Here is a 24,914-nt window from a genome sequence, read left to right as displayed (position 1 = left end):
TCTATATATATATATATATATATATATATATATATATATATATATATATATGTAAATATATATATATATATATATATATTTATATATATATATATATATATTTATATATATATAAATATATATATGTAAATATATATATATATATATATATATATATATATATATATATATATATATATATATATATATATATATATATATATATATATATATATATATATATATATATATATATATATATATAATATTAAACAAAACAAAACAAAAAAATGTATATCGTCATCTTTGAGTTTGAAAAAATTACCCCCTAATAATTTTTTCAATAAAATTTTTTTAATGTATAGATTAAGTTATTTTGTTTATTTTTATATGAAATAATGTTTAAAGGGCTTAAAAAACTCTTTAAAGTCAATTCAAAGACATTAAATATTCACATATTCATTTTACTAATAAAATATTAAGTTAAAAAATGAAAAATGTTTGAAAAAAGTTAGACAATTCTTTAAAAAATTGATAAAAAAATTTTTCTTTCTTGGAGAACAACAAAAACCACAATTAATGGAACAGATCTTTTATCTAAAATTTATTTTGATAATAGGAAACCTTATTGAGATAAAGCAAAATTCCACATTTTATTTTATGTTTATTTGCTGTTTTGTTATGTTTTGTAGCATTAAAAATATAGAAATGTGCCTTTATACCTTTCTACTCCTATTCTTTCTTTTCTGACCTCATACTTTTCTATTATATCATTTAATTTATTACTTTAGTCACTTTCCTAGCAAAAATTTGAAGACTTTCCTGCATTGTGATGCAATGTGGTGTATTATGATACAAGTAAGACTCTAAATTTTGGCAAAAAATATTATTAAAGAATGTATGAACGTGCAGCAAACTTTTACCACATTTATTTACACATTGCAATACATATTGCACATTTTTAATGCTACAAAACATAATAAAACAGCAAATAAGTATAAACCAGAATTAATTATAGTTTTATTTGTACACATTTTTACTTACAACAAGTCAGCAAGAAACTACTATTTCAGTTGTGAATTAACAGAAAGCAAAGTAAAATTAAAAGAAAACAGTTGATAGAAGACTTAACAAGAAAACATGAAGACAAAAGAGAAATACCCCATTCACATCAAACCTGAACTTAAACAAACTGTGTCTTAATCATGTCTTATTAAAATAACATTGCGAGGTTGTCTTATTAAAATAACATTGCGAGGTTGTCTTATTAAAATAACATTGCGAGGTTGTCTTATTAAAATAACATTGCGAGGTTGTCTTATTAAAATAACATCGCGAGGTTGTCTTATTAAAATAACATTGCGAGGTTGTCTTATTTAAATAGCTTTTGCGCTTCCTGCATGGAATTAAAACCAGTTCTAAATTTGATGTGAATAAAAATATGTAAAACGTGTTTAAAATATTACTGTTAAAACTTGTTATATTTTCGGTGTGAATAAGGTATGAATCACCAATGATCAAGGAAAAAACTAGATGAAAAAAACATTTTTTAAGCATGAAGGAACAGTTAAAGTTACTGACAAATCATGCGAGATGGAGTTTAGGTTGGTCAAACAGGTGATTATAGATTGCTTTTGATTCTAACAGCTTTAATAAGTTGAATGAGATATAAGAAGCTAAAGATTTAAAAATTATAAATACTAGCTCATAAATATAAATACTGGTGGCAAAAAAAAGTTTTTTTAATTTGATATTTTATATAAATTTTAATTATTATTGAAAAATTCAAAAAGCCTATAATGCAAAAAAATCAAAAAGAATATTAGATAAGCAACAAGTGATTCTTAAACAGTAGAATGCACATTTTCTAAGAATATTACCTATTAAAAAAAAAAAAAAAAAATACCTTCTACAACAGGTAGTATATCTAGATGATCACCTATATCAACTAAACAACAATGACAATAGTTAAAATAAAAATGTTTCTCAAAATTTTTTAATTATTAACAAAAAATTAAAAAAAAAGTCACCAATAATTCCAGTTGTAGCTGAATATGAGTACAATGATAAAAGAGCTTGCTCTTGCATGCATACAGATCCAACTTCAAGTTGTGAAAACAAAAACTCCGCAATATACTCTTTGTCAGAAACAGTCAAGTACCTTGGACAGACTATTATAATCTAAACAAAAAATAAGTTTGTTTAAAATGCACTTTTCTAATAACTGTTTCTAATAAACTTCTAATTTTCTAATAATTGTTTTTAATAATTAATGTTTAATAATCACTGTTTTATTTCTTGGACTAGTTTGCAGTAGCTGAAACACTTTTTCAATTATCAATGGAATGAAGCGTACTTTGATTGAAAACTAGAAGACAAAAACAATCTATTGAAAGAAAGCTAAAAAAATAAAATATTCAAATAAAATAATTACATTGCTACACAAAGAACAATTTTATACAAACAAACAAAGGAAATACTTATACTAAAAGAAGAAATATTTATACTATTAAAAAGAGAAAACATTGATACTAATAAACAAAAAGGTTATTTATACAAATAAGCAAAGAAAATATTACCAAGTGAAATATTTTAATAATAAAACAATAAAAAAATATTTATATTAATAAACAATAAAAATATTTATATTGGTAAGCAGAAGCGTTTATCCATTTGTTTATCCACTTAAATTTATGTGAAAAGGTTTTCATAAGGAACCAAACATAAAAATATAATTCAATCAATGAAATTCCAATTATCATTGACAGAGCTTTTAAACATATTGCCATAACAGCATTTATTTGGACTCTGGCTTTCCTCTGGCTAATTTAAAATATTTTCTAGCAACTCTCAGTTACTAGATACTAAATAAAAGAATTTTTTAAAAGTTTATCTAGTTTTAATTTTAAATGATACAGAAAATATATCTAAAAACATTACTTTTTGAAAAAATTGCAAAAAAACAAAACAAAACCACCCTGACCTGGTCAATAGTTAAATCTGACTTTAATGGATAAATCAATTTAGAATTAGCTCTGTTATTAGGAAGAAATGCTTCTAATCCAATAATGCAGTTTTCAGGTTGTAAAACATTTGACAAATCATCATACTTTCCTCTAATAATGAAAATTAAAAAAAAATTATATATATATATATATATATATATATATATATATATATATATATATATATATATATATATATATATATATATATATATATATATATATATATAATATATTCATATTTATATATGTGTGTGTGTTTTATATAAAATATGTAACACAGTAAGATAATAATAATATAGTAAAAATATTTTACAAGAAATATATTATAAATATATAAAAATGGAGTATAATATAAAGAAACTAATAGATCATCTAAAAATCTTACTTAAATTCTTACTTAAAATCTTTCAAAGCAACAACTGCTGGAAAACAAATTTCAGGAGAATCTAAAAATTAATACAGTTAAATATTATGAGTAGATAAAATATTTTGTGTAAAATGCTTCACACATATAAATAACTTTAGATGCTTCTATACTTCAGATTAATCCCAGAAAGTTAAGTTAACAATGTCTAGTGCATTAAGTTGTGTAAATAAAGTTAGTTAAAGAATATTGTGTACATGTTATGTACACAATATTCTCTAATTAACTTTAAGTTTAGCATATTTTGTACATAAACTTATATGTAGCATGCTGTGGTTTATGTAATATTTAATGTTGCATTTTGCGTAAGGTAATTGTAAATTTACTTAAGTTTAGATATAGCATATTTAAACTTATGTAAACATGTAGTACTTTTTTTCGTTTGAGTAATCAGAATTGCTTCAAAGTTCTTGCCGTTTGCATAGACAAAGGGCTATCTTATCAATGTTTATCGACTATATGAGAGCGATTACATTAGTATATATATTTTGCTTGAAACGAATTTCAGCATTCTGTCAATACTCAAGGAAAAGGTTAACTAACATGATGATTAGTTTCTGAGCAAAATTGGTAAATTCAATTGAATTGCTTGCAATAACTAAGTAATGTGTGCTGAATATTAACTATGACTACTACCTATGATTAGATAGTGCAATAATAATTCTATGATTAGAACTACGTTAAAACATAATTCTTATTACCTAATGACTACAGTTAATTTTAGAAAGTTAAGTATACTGTATTGTACACAAAAGTTTAGGTAGTGCATGTTGTTCATGTGATTAAGTATAGATTGTTTATGTAATTAAGTACACATTGTTTATGTTATTAAGTGCATGTTATTTGCGTGATTATGTGCATTTTGTTCAGGTAATTAAGTCCATGTTGTTGATGTGATTAAGTGCATGCTGTGTACTTAAAGGTTAAGTGCATGTTGTTCATATGATTAAGTGTATGTAGTTTATGTTATTAAGTACTTAAAGTGGGTAGTATATTTTGTATGTATGGTTATTTGAATCTTTTTGATTTTATTTTTACTAACCTATTTGACCTCCTTTAATAACTAATGAACCAATATCTATGATAACAATATCCTGAAACAAAATAGTATTTAATATTTGTTAAAAATATCTTAAAATAAAAAGATTTTATTCTAAGTTTACTTAGTATTTATATAAATACTAGTAAACTAATTGGTTCATACAAAAATATTAAACCTTTTTTTTTTCCTCTTCATCAATGCACTGAGCCAGTTTCAATATTTTAAACCAATCATTTGTCTCTACTTGTGTACTGCATCGTAAAGACAGCGATTCTCCATTTATCTAGAAAAAAAGGCAACCATACCAACAAAATATAAACAACATCATATAGAAATATATGATGTTAACATCATATAGAAATATATGAAATATTAAAACATCATATAGAAATATATGAAATATTAAAATAGTTACAAGTTAAAAGTAGATGCAATTAAAAATAAATACAATGTAAATGAAAGGTAATACCGGTATTATACTGGCATATAAAACAAAAATAAAAAAATAAATTTTTTTTTTATCTATTTAACAAAGTAGATTCATAAAAAACATAAAGTATTCATTGAGACTTAGTTTCTCCGCGCAGCGGAGACTATTCAACTTAGTTTCTCCGCGCAGCGGCCTTGCTCGGTAATGTTAAACAACAACAATAACAATAAAAAACCATAAGAATACTCAACAAAACTAAACAGCATATACGGACAATTTATTTCACTTATTACAAAGAAAGAACAGAAAAATTTCTATAATATGCATTGTAAAATATCACACATAGCCGCTAATCCCAGTTAGGATTTTTACACAAACTTTACTATAGATAACATTAAAAAAATATTTTATACCACAGCAAAAAATTTTCGCACAAATTTTTTTAAAACCAAGGTAACAGTATACATAAACAATGCAAGAACACATAACGTGATTGTATTGGTTAAGTTTTTTTTGGCACGAAGTGATGAGAAACATAATTTTTTGTAGTGTCCATGATTTTTCCGACAGTAGTGTATTATTCATGTAAGTAAACTTATTTAAAAATTACAATGCAATTATATAAATTATGTGTTTTATTTGTAAACAATCTTGATTTAAATGTTTAAATATTAATATATAAACATTAATAGTATTAAAGAATGTCAAAAATTAAAAGTGGTCTATGAATCATTCCTAGTGATACACATCAAGAAGCTACAGTGTACAAAGAAATGTTTGACAACCCATTTCATTGTGTTTGCCAGTTAAATCAGTCTATTACATTTTGTTTACAGCATAAAATAGAAGTTTGGTTAAAATTTTTTTTAAAAGCATTGAAAGAATCAATAAATACTACTCCAGATTATACCAATTATTTATTAAACTATAAAAGTTATTGATTAACAAAAAATATTAAAGCTTTTATTTTATTGATATAAGAAAGTCTTGCTCTGTCTACTATAAATTTTACCCAGATCGAAAAGTGTTTTTTTGAATACATGTGTTCTGGTAAAAAAATAATTTGTTGTATAAATTGTTGGTCCTAGTTGAACTTTAGTAACTTTTTCATTTTTTTCCTTTCATTCATTTAGTTCTATTTTTTACCAATAGGAAATTATTTTGACATTATCATGTGATCAAAGAGAATTTGCAAAGAATGACAATTGCCTATGTTACAAATCAGAATTTAGTCTGATAAGCCATATCACCATTTTGAATTTACATACTTGCATTAACAAATTTCCTTATGACATTATAATCATACCCTTTAACTAAGAATTTCTTTGGACTGCAAACTTTGTAAAGGGCTTTAACAAATAGAAGTTTCCCTGATAGTATAATTCATTATCTGACCTACAGAGTTTTCAACCATGAAAACCCTTTTAAACTTTGGACAGAACAACAACAAGACAGAAAGCATCAACAAGACTTTATTTACATCTATAAACAGTTGTGTCCAAAAATTTGCAAAGAGGTTAAAAAAACAGAATTTTACAAATATTTGCGTAAGTACTTTATTTACATACATATATTTCCCAACATATTATGTACCAATTAAAATTTTATTATTATGTTATGAACGAATATTGATTAATTAATCAATGTATTTTAATTGATTAAAAAATAATGATTTTTGATAAGTTAAAAAACTTGCAGACAAAGCGTTTATATTTAAAAATATAGGAATTTTTCAATGATATTTGATCAAAGTTTATTAGAAATACAAAATCGCATTTCTATTGTGTAGGACTATCTTTACAATCGAGAACGCTTTGCACCTACAAGGCACCTGCAAGTCAACTAAATTAATACAAACATAAATGGGACATAAGTTCAATAACCAACATGTTTCCATAAATGTTTAATGGCATCTAATCTAAACTAAGTCAGTTGATTGCCATAAAAACAAAACACAAACTTTACTCTTTTTGAAGTATTCTTGAATTAATTTGTCTGTGTATTTGGGATAGTTATCCTGATATCATATCCATTCACCTGATAGCATATCCACCCGCCTGATATCATATTCATCCATGAGGAGTTTTATCTTTACATAATGTACTTACATATCTTTTAAATTTTTTAATTATTCCAGTATATATATATAGAGTGGATCAACACTGCCCCAACTAAAACATTCCAAAACCATTACATTACCTCCTCCATGTTTTATGGTAAGAAGTTGTGTATTAGGATCTTGTATCTACTGGACGTCAACTAAACTTGATTCTATCTGATCTGAACTGCATAAACTTGTTTTTATCACTAAAAAGAAACCTTGAGCATTAATAACTACTCCACTTTAGAATTCTCGGGTATTTAATTTTTTAAAGGAAATTTATGACTTTTTAACTTGACATCTTTCAAACATTTACGTGACACAAACAACGTTTAATAATAGAAATATTACACAAATACATTGAATCAGCAGCTGTCAAACAGGGTTTTTCTTGGTTTAGTATCACAAGCTTTTATCCTGAAGATATGTTGTTTTGCGTGGTTTTCCTGATTATTTTTAAATCTTTTGGATCCAGTAAGTTCATATCTCTTTATAATTTATCCATCAGCAGACTTGTTGGTCCCATAAAGCTGTGCTGTATTACAAAACATACATTCATTTAAACTTGCCAACTTTTTTACTGGACATGTTATACATCTTTTAAATCCCATGACCTCAATCATTTATAAATGAAGCTTTTAAATTATTTACACAAAGTATTTGCCTATAATATCAGTTAATTAGCAACTTTTTGGGGAAAAAAATGCCAATTTATTGATATCAGTCCTTTTTGAACTTATTTATGCTTCAGTCGCTAATTTTTGAACTTATTAAAAAATGTTTAAATCAATTAAACTAAAATTATTAAATAATCAAACATAATAGTAAACACAAAAAGCTTTTAATTGGTTTATAATATGTTGGTTTATATACAGGGTGGGGAAAAGTTGCCGTACAAAAATTTAAACAGCAAAAACTGAAAAAGCTCCTGTACAAGACGAGAAACAAATAACACTTTTAATTTAAAACAAAATAATACCAAAAAATACTAAAAGAATACAAAGGAATACAAAAGAATACTAAAAACACATTATATATTGAAAGAAAACATCATACAGATAATTTTTTTAAATTATAGTTTTGTATGGGAACTTTTTCCACACCCTGTAGTTTTAGAAGCACTAGATTTTACTGATTATACCAACATTTTTTTATTTCATTTCACAATTTTTTCATAATAATTAGCAAGAGTGGAGGCAAAGTGATGAATTTTACATTTTAATTATTTTATCAACTTGAAATTTATCTCTTGGGTACTGATATCTGTTTGTCTGTTTGCAGCCAACACCCCAAAAAAAGCAATGAAACAGTAGCATGCACATAACAAATTGTGGTGTGAAATATAAGTTTTTAATTTGTTTTCAATTAGGGTTTTTCATTCCATTGTTTTTGGTAGGAACTATAACACAATAATACAATCTTTTTAATCTAGGCAGTTGAAACTCATTTTTGCTTTGATATCTTTTTTAAATTTTTATTTTATAATTATTTACTATGAAACAAAAAATTAAACAAATTTAACTACTCAGCTTCATTAATACTCTTTGTCATTACACTTTATCATCAAATTACAAATTACAAATGACATTATTTTCGATATAACCAACGAAATCCTTTAAAAAAATCAATTTAAGTGCTTTTCAAAAACACCTAAAAAAAATATGTGCAAGTAAAAGCCTTAAACAATTCTCAAAGTAAGGAAAAAATTGCAAATTCAATGGACGTTCAGACATTCATAAGACGCCTGACAGACATTCCCCAAACACATGCTTATTGGTTGAAACACCATGCACAAATATTTTTACTAAATAGGACAAATTTCATGAGCCAATATTAATCTTTGGAACAATTAAAAGTTTAGAAAAAAATCTTTTATTGTATTCTAGAAAAAATGAACATAATTCAAAGAAACTACTTTTTTTTTCAATACTAGATTTCAAATATATTTATTAGTTAACTAATTTATATATATAATTAATTAATTTTAATTAATTATTATTTAAATTCGTTTTAAATATATTTAAAAATTTATTTCAAATTCGAATTTAAAAACTAGGGAATAAGGAAGATGCCTTTCATTAGGTATTATCCCCTTTCAGTTTTTAACTTGAATTTACCTTTTTATTGTAAATTTTTATAATACTGAAGAAATTATTTATAAATAAAAATATTATTAAATAAAATATATTTAAAAATTATCATAATAATACAAAACATACAAAGAAACAACCTGAGACTTAATGTTAATAGTTTTTTCAGCTTCAATGACAATCTGTAATAAAAGAAAAAACATATAAATAATAAACTTAAAAATCAACTAAAAAATTATTGTCAATAATTATATATGCTAAAACATCGTTAATCATACTTCTGCTTGTTTTAATTCAATACTTCCAAGTTCTACATTTGTATTGTGATTCTATAAATAAAATAAACAAAAATTCATGCTTGCTGTTCTACAAACAAAATTTATAAAAATTTCAGATTAAAATTGAATCAATGAAAAAAAAAATTTTGTCTTTAACAAAAAACTTGTTTTTTCTATCATAAAGATGACAGTAGGAGCAATTTTCAAGTTTCTTGTGATGAATTACATTGCTATGAAGAATGCAATTTTAAAACGTTTTCAGAGAGAGGAGGCAAACTTGTAAGTTTGTACAGACATCTTTCCAATCCTGAATATCCAACATTAAAGAACATGAAGTTTTCAAATTTGAAGTCTGTACTTCAAAAGACTACAAAAAACTTGTTGTCTAGGTTTTTTAAACAAATCCAGATGACTTAAAATTTATTCAAGAAATGTTTGGTTTAAAAAAACTCAACAAAAATCCACTTTCACTTAAAGATGAACTCAAGGAAGCAATCCAGCATTTGGCTAAAACACAGTTACAAATTCAAACAACAAATTCAAAACCATTTCAAAAGAAATGTTGGTCTATGAAGCTACTGGAAAGTGAACTGCTGATCTTGAACTTTTGCTGCTCTACTGGAGACTATACCTCCAACAAGTATTGAGTCTTAGTTGCTGCTAGATTATTTTTAAAATTTGACCCTGAATGAATGACAACTTACTCAATTTCACTTTGTCTACTCAAAGCTCATTTTTTATCATTTTAACAATTAAATAAGATTTTTTTTTCTAAAATTTGAGTTTCTATGATAATTTTATTTTTTTACTAATTTTACTGATATTAGGCAGAGTGAATAAAAAAAAAGCAATTGCTTTTACTCAGCATTTTTGGAATAACTGTTCAGCTTTACAAGAATAAAAATTTGAGCAATTTTGCTCAAATTTTTATTTACATAAAGCTGAGCAATTACTCAGCATTTTCTCAACTTTACATTTGCACAGCTTTTTTTTTATTCACCTGGCGTATTTAGTAGTAAATTATGCTTTTTTTCTAAAAAAAATTGGAATCCTGGACACCTTAAAAATATGTATCAAGGATAATAATAATTTAAAAAAATGTCTCACCTCAAAATAAAGAAGATGTCCAGAAGAAATCTTGAAAAATCTTTTTTTCCATCCCTTAAATGGTTTTGCCTAAAAATTAAAATATAAAACTTGTTATCAAAAAATTTTAATCAGAAACCAAAATCAAAACTCAAAAAAATACAAAAATAAAAGTACTTTAGTTTGATTCTTTGGCAATTTCTCCAGATATCCTTGCATATTAAGCATTTTTTGTTTCTAAATTAATAAAGAAATCATTATTTATATAAAACTATTACATATATATATATATATATATATATATATATATATATATATATAGCAGCAAAAAAAAAAATAGTATACACAAAACACACATCTATACTATCTGGAAAAATTACCTTTAAGGATATTTCTTCTTTTTTATTTTTTGTTTCCATTGTATATTTACTAAAAATTTCTTTTAACAGTTTAATCTATGAAAAAAAAAAAGATTTATGGTAATCAAATAATATAATAATAAATAATAATAATATAACTTTATGTAGTTTAATGTAATACAATGTAATAAAAATTATAGTTTAATAACAAAAAAAATTTTTATAAACTTTTTAATAATAAAAAATTTTAAAACTTCTTTCAAAATCTGAAACAAACAAGAAGTTTTAAAATTGTAAAATCCAGAACAAAGTAAGTTGTAAAATCCAGAACAAAGTTAGTTGTAAAATACTTAAATGTACAGTGGAGTGAAAAATATTCAAAAATGAAGGAGTGAAGAAAAAACAATACAATTTATTACCAATTTATATTATCTATAAATAAACATTTGAACTTTTTTTTTCTAAACTAATTCACTCCCAACAAGCTTGCAAGCAACCACTATTAAGTTGGGATTAAAAGAATAATTAATAGAAACAAAGAATAGTTTTAAAGACTAAAAAAACAGTTGACAGAAGACTCAAAATGTTGTAGGTTTATGAGTCTGGAAAACATAAAGATGTGGAAGAGTTCCAAATCATTGATGTGCGAGGAAAAAAACTATATGAATAAAAACATGAAGGAACAGATACAATAAAAATATCCTTTTATTGTAAGCTGAATGATAAGTCAAGCATGAGATTTAGTTGATGGAACTAGAGATGACAGTTCATTTGAGCAGAAACCATTATAGTATTTGTAGAAAAGAGAAAGAGATGCAACTTTACAATGATGGAACAATGGCTTAATCTTGGCAGATTGAGCAGGTCCAGCTACATTTACAATGTGCTTTTGGACATAGAGTAGAGAAAGAGCATCATTAGAGGAACCAGACCAAATATGATAACAGTATTCTGAACATGGAAAAAGAAAGAGTTTTGCAGAGGTAGAGAATAAAATTATGAGTAAGAAAATGGCACGATAAGGAGAAGCAACCTTAGCAGATAGTAACTTTGCAATCAATTTGTATATGGTTTCAATGAGAGGTAAGTAATGAACAATACCACAGATGCCATTTTTATTGTCATTGTAGTAGTATCATCGTATTATATTTCCAGTAGGCAAGAAAACAAGTTTCATTCAAGCAATTATTGAATAGTTTAGAGAGACTTGAAGAGATTTTTTAAAAACACTTTTGTAAGACTATGACAGGAATGTTGTCAGGACCAAAAGTTGTAGAAGAGTTTAATTTAGAAATGACTTTAGCAATGGAAGCCAGAGTGATTTGTTATCTAACAATGGGTTAACCCGTTTAACTGGAATGTCAGGAAGAGTATTGCCATTAGATTCAAGAGTCCAAGTACACAAAGGTTTTGAAAATTCTTTAAAAGTTTTTTAGAAATAGTTCTGTTCATAATTATTGAAATCTTGAATAGGCTAAATTGAGAGTTGAGGGCAGGGTTAGTGGTACTAAAGTCTGAGCCATTCACTGTGATGATCAATAAAGTCACAAATAACAGCAATATTTTCTGAAGGATAAAAAGAAAGAGCTTTTTAAATTTGATCAAAAACAATATTAAAAAGAGTACAGTCTTGAGAAAAGAGAGAATATTAAAGAAAGTCTTGAAAAGAAAGAGAACATTAAAAAGAGTCTTGAGAAAAAAGAGAACATTAAAGAACAATAAAAAAAGGTTAAGTGAAGAGGTGCTAAGACAAAGCACATAAAAGAATGGTCAAAATATTTTAAAGTGATTTCATAACAAACAGGTGAATTGATAAGTAAGTATACGCCTAGGTTAAGCATGTGACTACTGGAGCCCTTGCAAGTCAAAGGATAATAGCCATCGATACTAAGATCATTATCGCTAAACCATCAACACTAAGGTCAAAGCAATTATTTGGCGTCAAATAAAATATTTGTCACATTGATTATCACAATATTCTCTTGTCAAAGAACCAATAAAATATTGACTCTTTGACAAGAAAATATATCCACAATATCATTTGCATGTAAAGACCTTATTATTGCATGTTTTATATTATGTCTTATATCTAAATATTCACATAGTAATAATAATGAAAATCATGTAATTGAAAAAACATACAGGATTCCATTCTGTCATCATTTTGTGTGCTTCTATTCCATTACCGGTTTCAGCATTCTTAAAAAGTAAAAATACCAACTAGAAAATAACTTCATATATAAAAGAATAATTGCAAAGCACTCAAGAAGAACCAGCCCAGATATGACAACAAAAAGTTATAAAATCAAATATCATCGAATTTTCAAATAATTCAAGAAATAAAAAATTAAAAGAAATAGTAAAAGATTTTCAAACCATAATTTGTTCACTTGATATTTGGTCCATAGAAATCTGCTCCTCAGATATCTCATTTACAACACTCTGTTCATCAGTTATCTGTGTAGCTGAACTCTTCTCAGTCATTTCTTTTAGTTCAGAACATAATAATCCTTCTTTTGTATTTTGCTCCAAACCATTATGTGATATTTCGTTTAAAGTTGTTTTGTCTTCTTGATCAGCAACAGTTGTTGTTAACAACATACTAAGAAAATCTTTATCACTAAGCTGTTTTTTCAAAAATTCTCTTTGCTAAAATAAAATATTTATAAATAAAACTAAACAAACTTGTTTGAAATTTACATTTTTAAAAATCTTATTAAAAATTATAATTATATCTGTCAATGTATATCCCCTGTCTGGGTCTCAATAACAAAAATCATTGTAATCAATCTAATCAAAAGTGCAGAAGTAAATAAAAACTACAAATATAAAAATTACATATATAACTAAAATAAATGGTCACACACAAGCAATCAACTTCGGAAGGAAAAAGTGCATTTAGAATAGAGGAGAATTATTTTTTTTTAACAAACAAGTTTATTTTTTTAACTAGTTTTTTTTTAATAAATTTATAAATTAAATGGTTTTTGAAACTTTTATATAATTTTACTCCTTTTGAGACTCTGATATTTTTTTACTGATAATATCAGGAACATGTCAAATATCCATGGTCTTGATAAAATCAGGAACATGTCAAATATCCATGGTCTTGATAATATTAGGAACATGTCAAATATCCATGGTCTTGATAATATCAGGAACATGTCAAATATCCATGGTCTTGATAATATCAGGAACATGTCAAATATCCATGGTCTTGATAATATCAGGAACATGTCAAATATCCATGGTCTTGAGCAACCCCTGAAAAAATAAGCTAAAAATTTAATTACAATTAAAAATATTTGCATAAAATTCTAATTATTAAACAAGTTTTATAACTAACAATTAAAGAAAAAATAAAGAAATACTTTTAAATGTATCTTTAAATGTATGTTAGACTTAAACCAGTTTAAGTAAAAAACAAAAAAAAGCAACCCTATTAAAATTTCAATCAAAAGTCAACAACAGTAACAGCAGCAGCATAAGCAAACTGAAAATTACTTATGCTAAAAAAACCATTCAGAGGACGTGGTGAAAATTCTGTAGAATTCCGTACACCGCATACATTTACCTCATTTAGAGTTAGCAATTCAAGATTGGTCACTGCACCTTAGTGTCTACATCAACAAACCGGAGTAAATTTAACATTGTGCAACTAAAGTAATAACCTCTCTGAGACACCATACTTTTGAAAAAAGACTTGTAGCACTTGGATTACCTATGCGAGAAGAAAGGAGAAAAAAGTTAGATTTGTTAAAGCAATTCAAAGTCTAAAACTTGAAAAAGTAGATCTATGTTCAACAATGTTACCTTCACTCCAAAAACAATATTAATGACCTAGAACAGAATCAAAACAAGTTAACTTAAGAATTAGCAAAAACAGAACAGAGATAACTTAAGCCATAATGAGTCACAAAATGTATTGAGAGATTCAACTTTTTTACAAACCGCACTTGTGCACCAGGGAATGCACTTCCTTGCAACACAGTTAACTTAAAATTAATTGACATTTTAAAATATCCATTACAAAAATCATCATATTTATAAATAAAGCAATTATGTAAATCAAACTCATCAGAATAGCGAAGCTTTGTCAAAGTTTACAAAATATAAAGTTTTTTTGCCTAAATAAAATTAATGTATTAACATCATATAACAAAATATATCATTTTTTATAATAATTTTGTTGCTGAATAAACTAACCTAACCTATTGTACTTTGCAATAAACCTGTGACATGAATGAGACAAATGAGTGTTAAAGATTTTAGACAAAATAGTTCTTTCCAAACACAAATCTTAAACGATAGCAAAAAAAAACCTTAAATGATAACAAATTATTAATTCAAGAAAAAAATTTAAATATTACGAAGCAACATTTTGACATTTGTTGCAAGACATATATTAATCAAAGTTAAAATAATTTTCAAAACTTCAAATTTTATTATGATATTTTTAGTCATATTTGCAGGAACTTAATAAAAAAATTGTTTTAGAAAAACATTTAGTACATATTAGATAAGCAGTCAATCAACAATTTACTGAGAAAGCCATTTCCACTCTATTTATTTACAACTTTTGAAAGATTTAAAAGTTTAATGTTAAAAAGAGGCATTCTTTTGTTTTGTTTTAAGACATGCTTCTCTCCCATGTATTTATGTTAATGTACTTAAAGAGTTCAACACTTTTTTTTATCAAAACATTAATTTTAACTGTTCATTATAACTTTATCATTATATTTTTACGATTCTTTTCATTCCAAGTTTTCAGTGATTTATATCACTGAATTTTACTGAATAGTTTTATGTATATATTAATGTATAAAATTATCTTTTTTTTCTAAATTTTTATCAAAACTTATAACCTTAAAAATATTTTAAAAAACATATAACCTTAACACTATGTTGTTAAGATCTTTATCAGAATTAGTTTTTTTTTATAAAAGATAGAATCCTGTGTTTATAATTTATTAAAACCAATTACTTTTATGCACTCTAATAACAAATTAGTTAAAATTACCCATTCCGACTCACCACTCTATTGGTGAATTAATATACACCGAGGTAGTGGGTTTTTGCTGATTTTTTTATACAGATAAAAAGACTGTGAAGAATTTTTTATACAGATAGAGACTGGTTTTGACTGCAACTGAAGACAAATAAAAAAACCGCTGAAGCAAAAATTTGTTTTTCCACAATTTACTTGTAAACACAACTAAAATCTATTTATTTCTAAGTTATGGATCTAGATAGTTTGTAATGCAAATACTAAATTTTTAAACAATCATCTAGCTTTTGTTTCTCATTTTTTTAAAATTGAAGGTATTAAAACATAAATAAATACTTATATAAATAATTCACTAATCTAGACTAAAAAAGATAACAAAAAAATACCTCGATGCATGCTGATAAACGCAGCCATATCATTTCTTTCTTGTTTTTTAGAATGTCTCTAAATATAAATTATTATACATTTTTATTATATACATATTAGTTATGTACATTATTGCAAAAAAAACAGAAACTGTTCATTGATAAAGACCATTTGAGTGATACCAAAGACAATGAGAAATTTCTTTACTTAAAAAAAAAGTTGTAACTGTTTTTACTAACTATAATTCTTTTTAACAGTAAAATAATTTTTATTAACAAAATAAAATATAAAAAATGTATCAATATCACTCTTCAACAAAATTTTATTAAAATCTGTAAGTCTTTTATTTTTCATGGTTTTAAAGTTAACACAAAAAATATATAGAAAACTTAATTAACTACAAGATCGTATTGTTTAAAAATTGTTAAAGGGAAGAAAATACACTGTAAGGTAACGTGAGTTATTTTAACATGCAGGTAACATTGACATATGTTTGATTAAATGTTTTTAATGAAGCCAGATGTTAAATGAACAAATATAACTAATTAAATAATAATATGTATAAATAACATATTATTATTTAAATAATATATGTATAAATAACAACATATTTACAGGAATGCTTAAGTCACCCCATAAGCCAAGAATCAAGCAAAAGTTGATGGAGTGCTTACATATGATGAATCTTTCACAATTACATGAAATGGAATCAAACAAAGCAATCCCTAAATTAAAAGAGTTAATCTTATGATAAAATCTACCAAGATATTAAATGTCAACAGGTCTAAAATCCAACATTCTCAAAAAGTTAAAATTCAACACCTAACAATGTTGCATAATACTGGTAAAAACAAAACATCAGAAACTGAAGACGTAAAACTTTATCTTGTTGTTTCAGATATTAAAACAAACACATTTACAGCATAAACATACTACTGTCAATGTTACCCCATATAGGGGTAACATTGACAGTTGAACCTCATCAACAAAATTAATTATCTATCTATAATATTAGATAACAAATTATATTCTTCATATAGCAGCAATATCATTGATAAATGTGTAGAAATATTGTATACCAAATTTAATTAGGTCGTTAGGAAAGTTCGTAGAACTCCCCTATAACAAAAAAAAATGAGTTTTTTATTTTATTAAATGTTCAAAATAATGTCCATTATTATCTATACAAAGTTACATCCTTTCAAGCCATTTGTCAAACATTTTTTAATATTCTTCTTTGAGTATACTTTGAAGTAGCTTAGTTATGCAAGTTTTTTGACTTTCGACACCAGTATCATCATCAAGATTTTTTTTTATTAAGTCGAATAGCCAATAATTGGATAGAGCTAAGTCTTTCCAGCTTGGTTTAGACAATTTGTGATGGTTTGAGTCACATGGGTTCGAGCATTATCATGGAGAAATTTGAAATTTTGAGTGTCTATTTTAGGTCTTTGCTTATTCATTTTGCATATAAGAGGTTTGTCAAATTTCTTTAGTCAATCTCAAATATCAATCAAAGTTAATTCTATTACTGATCAAACAATGCTAATATAGAACACAAATTTGTAATTCATGACAGTGGTAAGAACCTTTGAATATCACCAGTGTCATGAACTTGATTCAATTCACTGGTGATAATCTTTTATTATTTCACTTTGGAACAGGATGAGTTGCAGTGATGCCATCAAAATTGCTGTAATGTTATAAGTTGCAACGATGCCTTTAAAGGCAACATTTGTTAAAAATTTTACAAAAAAGTCAAGTTTAATTTTCAGTATAGAAAAACTTGCATTTAAACACAATACCCAGATTGACAATGATACATTTGTACAGATTAAATCTGTTGTTGTTTTGTCAACTAAACTTTTGTCAAGTGTTGCTGACACAACAAAATTAAATGCAATGTGTATAGTTAATTTTAAAATGTTTCATTTTTAAAATTAAAAAACGGAAAAGCTTAAGTACCAATGCTAAAAAACAAATGAAAAAACTTAAGTATTAATTTTAAAAAACAAACAGAAAAACTTAAGCCAATGCTAAATATAAACATAAAAAATTAGTTTAAACATATCACAGATACTAAACACATTAACCACTTTTTAGTTTTGTGATTTGACCATGGACATATATTGATTCATTACAACATGTAATTATGTTTGATATGTTATATACAAAATCCCTTTTACCAAAATATTTACTTTTTTAAAGGGCCATATGATAGCTTAATGTGATGTCATAAAATTCTCTTTATTTTTTTATTTTTTAAAAACATTAACTTTTTTTAATTACTGCAATAGTATTAATTATTGCAAAACAAGTTAAATATTATTTAACTTCTTTCTAATTATTATTGTAGGGGAATTTGTCTGTAGTTTATTCTCTTTTATTTATTTTTTTAATATCAATTAATTAAATTTAATATTACATTTAAAAAAATGTTTGATATTAACAAATTTCTTTCTTTTCTCGACGTTTGCATAAATGAATATGTTAAATTTTTGAATTTTTAAATGATTATTGCTTAAATTTCTATTTGCGGCTTTGCAACTACAAATGATTTTTTATTTAAAAAAAAAATTAACAAGTAACAAATAAAAAAAAATTAAAAAAATTACGTTATTTTATTAAAATTTTTTTATTTTATTAATGATTTTGTTGTGAAAGCAAAGATTATTTTTCCAAACATCATTTATTACGATTATATCATTGTATATTAAAAAATAATTGCTGTGATTTAACTTGCGTTAAATCGCAGCAATTTTTTTTTTTTTTTTTAAGTTTAACTTACGTTAACAATAAAAATGAGCAAACTTTTTTTGAAGAATAAATAAAATGTATATACTGAACAATACTTAGTAATATTTTCACCTTTTATTTTAATAAACTTAAATATATTTTTTGAATAAAAACTAAATTATATATTTTTTAAATCTAAATTAAATTATAAACAAAATAAAAATTAATTTTTAATTTTATTTGAATTTTTTTTTTTATTAGTAAATAGCGCTTATATCTAACATAACTGTCATTCAAACTTTTGTAACAAATATTTTTACATAAACATCAATCAAAAGTTTATGCGATTTTTTTAAAAATTAATTACTTATTTATCTTACCATTTGTAGAATAATTTAAAAGTTAAAAAATGATAAAAAATCATTTAACCATAACCGCTTACTGCTTATGTAAAATCGCTTAACGTGTACGTAAATTGCTCTATGCTTTAAAACAAGGCCTGTTATATGTTTTAAAAAAACATGAATTTTCAAAAAAATATTCTGTAATCTTCAACAAGTGTTCTGTATTGATCCTCAAAGTTTGTTTACATGTTTGAAATTCATGATGGAGTATTTGTCCAAAATAAGATTTAACCAATTTTCTGTAAATTCTAAGCCCCTGTGCCAATGGCTTTATGTTAACAAGCAATAAACACATATATTCAGGCTTGGACAGGAATGGTGTGGGATTGCAGGGTGTAACTGACCACACTTATAATATTTTTTTTTACAATTTGACCATGGCAGTTTTGATGCTTTAACAATTCAAATGCCATAAAAAAAATTGTTACATTATGAATAACTTTTAATTGTTGATCTTTTCTTAAGTTTTTATTTTACGTGAAGAGTTTAAATAAAATAAAAAAGTAATTATAGTGATAGTTTAAAATAAACGTATTTTGTTTAAATTATCAAATGTTATATTTAAATTTTTTTTATGTAGACATGTTTTATGAGAAATTTAAATATAAGAATTTGTTTGAAACTACTTTTCCATGTTTTTCTAAAAATCTTTTGAAAGATAATTTTTTGAGTTACTTTAAGTTATGATTAAGTTGAATTAAATCTTTCGTTGCAATAAAATGAGTTAACTGCTTCATTTTTTTTTTGTTTCTATTTTTACAAAGAATTATTTAAACTTTTTTTAAACTTGCTAACTAATCAGAGCATTAAATGTTAAAGATTGCTATATTAATTGGCCGATATTTTAAAAAAAAAATTTTTTAAAGCTTTTAGGAAAAAGTAAATGTTTATACAATTTAAAAATATTATATATAACACTTTTTAGTAATTTAAATAAAATTTGATCATTCATTAAACAATCATTAGAAGTAATTTGTAAAAGCATTTTGCATAACTTTAATAAAACGTTTCAAAAGACAAATTTTTAAGTAATTGTTTTTAAAAGCAATTAAAAATGTAACAAAAAGTAATTTTCGCCTGGGGTTTGAGTTTCGAGTTTTATTTTAGTGCTTATATATTTTCTTTTTTGTAAGGAATTGTTTTCTTTTTTCTTTATTAATTTTTTTATTTTCTTCCTAGTTTAAGTTTAGCTAGCATTTCTTTCTTCAACACATTTCTAAAATGTTTAAAAATTATTTAAACATCTAATGTTTGGAAATTAATTAATCAAAAGTTCTAAGGTTTTTTAAATGGTTCCATTCTTTTCCATTCACATATATGGCAAGGTTGTGTAGCCATAGCACTTGGAGATAAAACAATTATTTAACAAAGTTTAAGATCAACTGCATATTATTATTTTACTACATCTAAATTAAGACTAAATTAAGTACATTAATAAAGATTGGCTTTCAGAAACATAGAAACTAACCTAAATTAAGTACATTAATAAAGATTGGCTTTCAGAAACATAGAAACTAACCTAAATTAAGTACATTAATAAAGATTGGCTTTCAGAAACATAGAAACTAACCTAAATTAAGTACATTAATAAAGATTGGCTTTCAGAAACATAGAAACTAACCTAAATTAAGTACATTAATAAAGATTGGCTTTCAGAAACATAGAAACTAACCTAAATTAAGTACATTAATAAAGATTGGCTTTCAGAAACATAGAAACTAACCTAAATTAAGTACATTAATAAAGATTGGCTTTCAGAAACATAGAAACTAACCTAAATTAAGTACATTAATAAAGATTGGCTTTCAGAAACATAGAAGACTAACCTAAATTAAGTACATAAATAAAGATTGGCTTTCAGGAACATTTAAATTAAGTACATAAATAAAGAAATGACTTTCAGACACATTTAGAATTAAAGCTAGTAAAAAAGAAGTTTTTACAGAATCTTCTTTTTATTTTGAATTCTGAGGTTCTTCAAAAAACTGAGATTCTTTTGTCTTCATGATTATTTTTCCCAACTTCTTAATGCTCATCCTTACATTCTAACAATAGGTTTCAAACATCTAAAATATGAAAATTATTATTTTTACAAAATATTGTACAGTTTATTTTAGTTTGAAACTAAATCATATTGTACAGGAACATATTTGGAATAAGATATATAAACAAACTTGTTACATGAATTTTATTACTTCAGCCTTTTCCTCAATCAATACTAAGTTTTACTGTTGAATTGCTTTGGTTCATCTTTTTAATCACAATAAGCAATTTTACAAACTTCTTAATATCTCTGCACTTAATAATAGAAAATTTTTATTTTACTTTCAAATTTTCTATTATAACATCAAATTCTTAATAATCTATAATAAACAAATCTTCAAATTTACAATTAATTACTGGAAAACTCATAGATATATAAATTACTGGATTTCATAGGCAGAAATAATTGAAGCCGAGCAAACTTTATCTTGATGACATAAAGTGAGGCAGAATAATATAGTTTAATCAACATATATTGAACTATGTTTATTATTTAACTTCAAGTTATATTTTGTATTGCATAAAACAATGTTTATAATTTAATTTCAAGTTATATTTTGTATTTCATAAAACATTGAGTTTGAAGAAATTTGTTATTCATTTATGGTTCATATATATTTTAATTACAGATGAACTAAATAAAATAAATCTTTCAAGTTGACTTCATATTATAAGATTTTCAAATACTGTAATGCAAATATTAATTTTATTAAAATAATATGCCATGAATTACCAAACAAACTTGTATATGGTTGTATAATGCAAGATTTATATGGAGTTTTAAGAGACTAATATTGAATATAAAACTATACATATATATTTATGTATAATATACTTATCTATAATATACATATATATTTATGTACAATTTATTTAAAGATTATTTACTTGTTTTAAAGTGGTTAATTCGTGCAGTGCTTTTGGGTGTACAGCTAGATCTGCTAAAGAGGTTTCCAAGAGATTTCATAGGTAAGAATTTAATATCTATATAATTTAAACATTTTGTTTTTAAAGATTCAATAGAAATTTATTATGTTAATTTTAAGACAAACACTGTATATATAATGAATCTTAGCTATGCATTTTTAAATAGATTTCCAGTAAATCCAGATAAAAAAGCAGCATGGATTCTTGCAACAAAACGAAAGAACTTTGTCCCCTCTTCCACTTGTTTTATTTGTTCAGATCATTTTTCTAAAAATTGCTTTGACAAAAGCAAAACACTAGGTTACTGTTTGAGAAAATATCTGAAACCTGATGCAATACCAACAATTTTTGATTTTCCAAAACATTTAAAACCAACCACTAGTAAAATTCAAAAAGCACAGAAAGAGAAAGAATGCTGAAAAAACAGATAGAGAAAGAAAAAAATGACTGATTCAGAGAATTTGCAAACCGTCAACAAGAAGTCATCTTTTGTATTAAATGCTTATAAATTACAGAAAAAACGTATCAAATGTGTAAAGCAACAAAAGCGCAGACTCAAAAAAAAAGTTGCAAAACTTTAAAATGTGATAAATGAATTACAAGAAAAATGTTTAAATAGTGATGAAGCCATAGCAACTTTAAATAGTCTTAATGGTGTTAAAGATTTAATTCAAAGAAAACTAATATCCAAAAGCAAATTAAAATACTCTCCATCATTTCGAACTTTTGCATTAACATTGCATTTTTACTCAGCAAAAGCATATGATGATGTCATTCAGTCCTTAGACACTTGTCTTCCTCACCCAGACACTTTGAGAAAATGGTATAGTAGTATTAATGGACAGCCAGGCTTTAGTCATGAAGCTTTCCAAATTTTAAATTTGAAAAATAATGATCTAACTAAAAACTTTTATGTAGTTATGATGATGGACGAAATGTCAATTCGAAAGCAAATTGATTGGGATGGGCATAAATCCTATGGCTTTGTTAATTATGGAACAGGATTTAATGATGACAGTGTTGGTGTTGCTAAAGAAGCTTTTGTTTTGTTGTTAGCTGCTGTTAATGGACATTGGAAGATCCCAATAGCAGATTTTTTAACAGATGGACTTGATTCAAACGAGAAAACAAACATTTTTGAATGTCTTGTCAAAGTTCATAAAACTAAAGTTCAAGTTATTTCTTTAACTTTTAATGCAAATTTATCTATGATGAAAATTCTTGGTGCTGACTTTAGTGATATAAGGAATCTGAAACCATACTTTAACATCCAGTAAGTGCAGAACTAGCATTTTTAATTTTTAATGCTTGAAAATTGCTATATGTTAAAATTAGTTAGAAATTGCTTTGGTGAAAAGAAATTGCTAAAAGAAAGTAATAATGGAATTATTAATTATGCTTTCATTGAACGATTGTATGAGCTTCAATCAAAAGAAGGAATTCATACTGCTAATAAACTGAAAAAACACCATATAGAATAGAAACAACAAAAAATTAAAGTGAAATTGGCAGCACAAACCTTAAGTTAAAGTGTTGCAAATGCTCTTAATTTTTGTGCAAACAAGTTAAAATTAAAAGAGTTTCAAGATTGTGGACCAACTATCAATTTTATTCAGCTTATAGACAAAAGTTTTGATTTATTAAACAGTCGAAATTTTATTGGTAAAAATTATAAAGCTTTTATCTCTTTAAGCAATTTGGAACACTGTACAAATTTTGTCAATATGATATGTCAGTACTTGTCCAGTTTGACAGACAGTGCTGATAACTTAATTTATAAAACAAACCAAAAAACTGGCTTCATTGGATTTATGTTTAGCCTTAAATCAGTAATTCAACTTAGCCGATACTTGATTTTATCTCCAGAAAGCCAATTTAAATTCTTGTTGACATACAAATTGAGTCAAGATTATATTGAAATGTTCTTTAGTGTTGTTAGAAGTCAAGGTGGTTTCAATAACAATTCATCAGCAAAACAGTTTGACAATGACAAGGTATTGGCGTTTGTTAGTACATCACTCATTACGAAACATAAAAACTGGTAATTGTTTAGCTCAGGATGCTACACAAATACTTTCTGTAACAAAAGGAATTGTAAATCATCAAGAATGTAAATTAAATGACAATGATTCAACTTTATTTATAGCTAATGAGGATATTACACCAGTAAGTTTTATGGAACCATAACAATTGTCTAAATATTCTGAAGATGTGGTGAAGTATATAGGTAGATTTGTTAGTAGAAAACTAAAAAGATCTATTAAATGTAAGGCCTGTACTGCATCTCTAACTGATGATAATTCACAAAGTTTACTTGTTGATCAAAAAAGCAGAGGTGGTCTTCTTCATCCATAAAAAGATGTTATTGTAATTTGTTCTTTAGTTGAAAAATTTATAAGGCATAGCATTTAAAGAAAAATTAAAGAAATAAGAACTACAACTTTTTATGAAATCTACTCTTCATTTAAAATTGACTATCCGCTGTCGTTTATTTTTTAAAGCAATTTTTCAAGGACTTACAAATCACATTCAGGAATTTCCGGTGGAAGATAATCATTTGGTTAAAATGATCAATTTGATTATAGAAGTCTATTTAGATCAACATTTATACCATGTCTCATCCTGTGCAACAA

At 25.1% G+C, this 24,914-nt stretch overlaps 1 protein-coding gene across 2 annotated transcripts in view; it reads right to left on the bottom strand.

The window, feature by feature from the left end:
• The window catches only part of LOC100201116 (POTE ankyrin domain family member J), a 52,219-nt gene that overhangs the window by 13,362 nt on the left and 13,943 nt on the right, over positions 1 to 24,914 (bottom strand). For both annotated transcript variants that reach the window (XM_065818372.1, XM_065818371.1), the window contains 15 exons: positions 16,192 to 16,249; positions 13,174 to 13,446; positions 12,940 to 12,996; positions 10,819 to 10,893; positions 10,616 to 10,675; positions 10,460 to 10,528; positions 9,353 to 9,403; positions 9,215 to 9,256; positions 4,629 to 4,736; positions 4,454 to 4,505; positions 3,385 to 3,433; positions 2,963 to 3,095; positions 2,267 to 2,347; positions 2,010 to 2,160; positions 1,886 to 1,927 (listed from right to left, as the gene is read on the bottom strand). In XM_065818372.1, the coding sequence (XP_065674444.1) occupies positions 1,886 to 1,927; positions 2,010 to 2,160; positions 2,267 to 2,347; positions 2,963 to 3,095; positions 3,385 to 3,433; positions 4,454 to 4,505; positions 4,629 to 4,736; positions 9,215 to 9,256; positions 9,353 to 9,403; positions 10,460 to 10,528; positions 10,616 to 10,675; positions 10,819 to 10,893; positions 12,940 to 12,996; positions 13,174 to 13,446; positions 16,192 to 16,249 (1,301 nt within the window). The remainder of the gene's footprint in view (positions 1 to 1,885; positions 1,928 to 2,009; positions 2,161 to 2,266; positions 2,348 to 2,962; positions 3,096 to 3,384; positions 3,434 to 4,453; positions 4,506 to 4,628; positions 4,737 to 9,214; positions 9,257 to 9,352; positions 9,404 to 10,459; positions 10,529 to 10,615; positions 10,676 to 10,818; positions 10,894 to 12,939; positions 12,997 to 13,173; positions 13,447 to 16,191; positions 16,250 to 24,914) is intronic.

Source organism: Hydra vulgaris, chromosome 14 (genome assembly GCF_038396675.1).
Source record: "Hydra vulgaris chromosome 14, alternate assembly HydraT2T_AEP".
NCBI classification, from domain to species: Eukaryota; Metazoa; Cnidaria; class Hydrozoa; order Anthoathecata; family Hydridae; genus Hydra; species Hydra vulgaris.
This window is presented reverse-complemented; position numbering and strand designations above follow the sequence as displayed.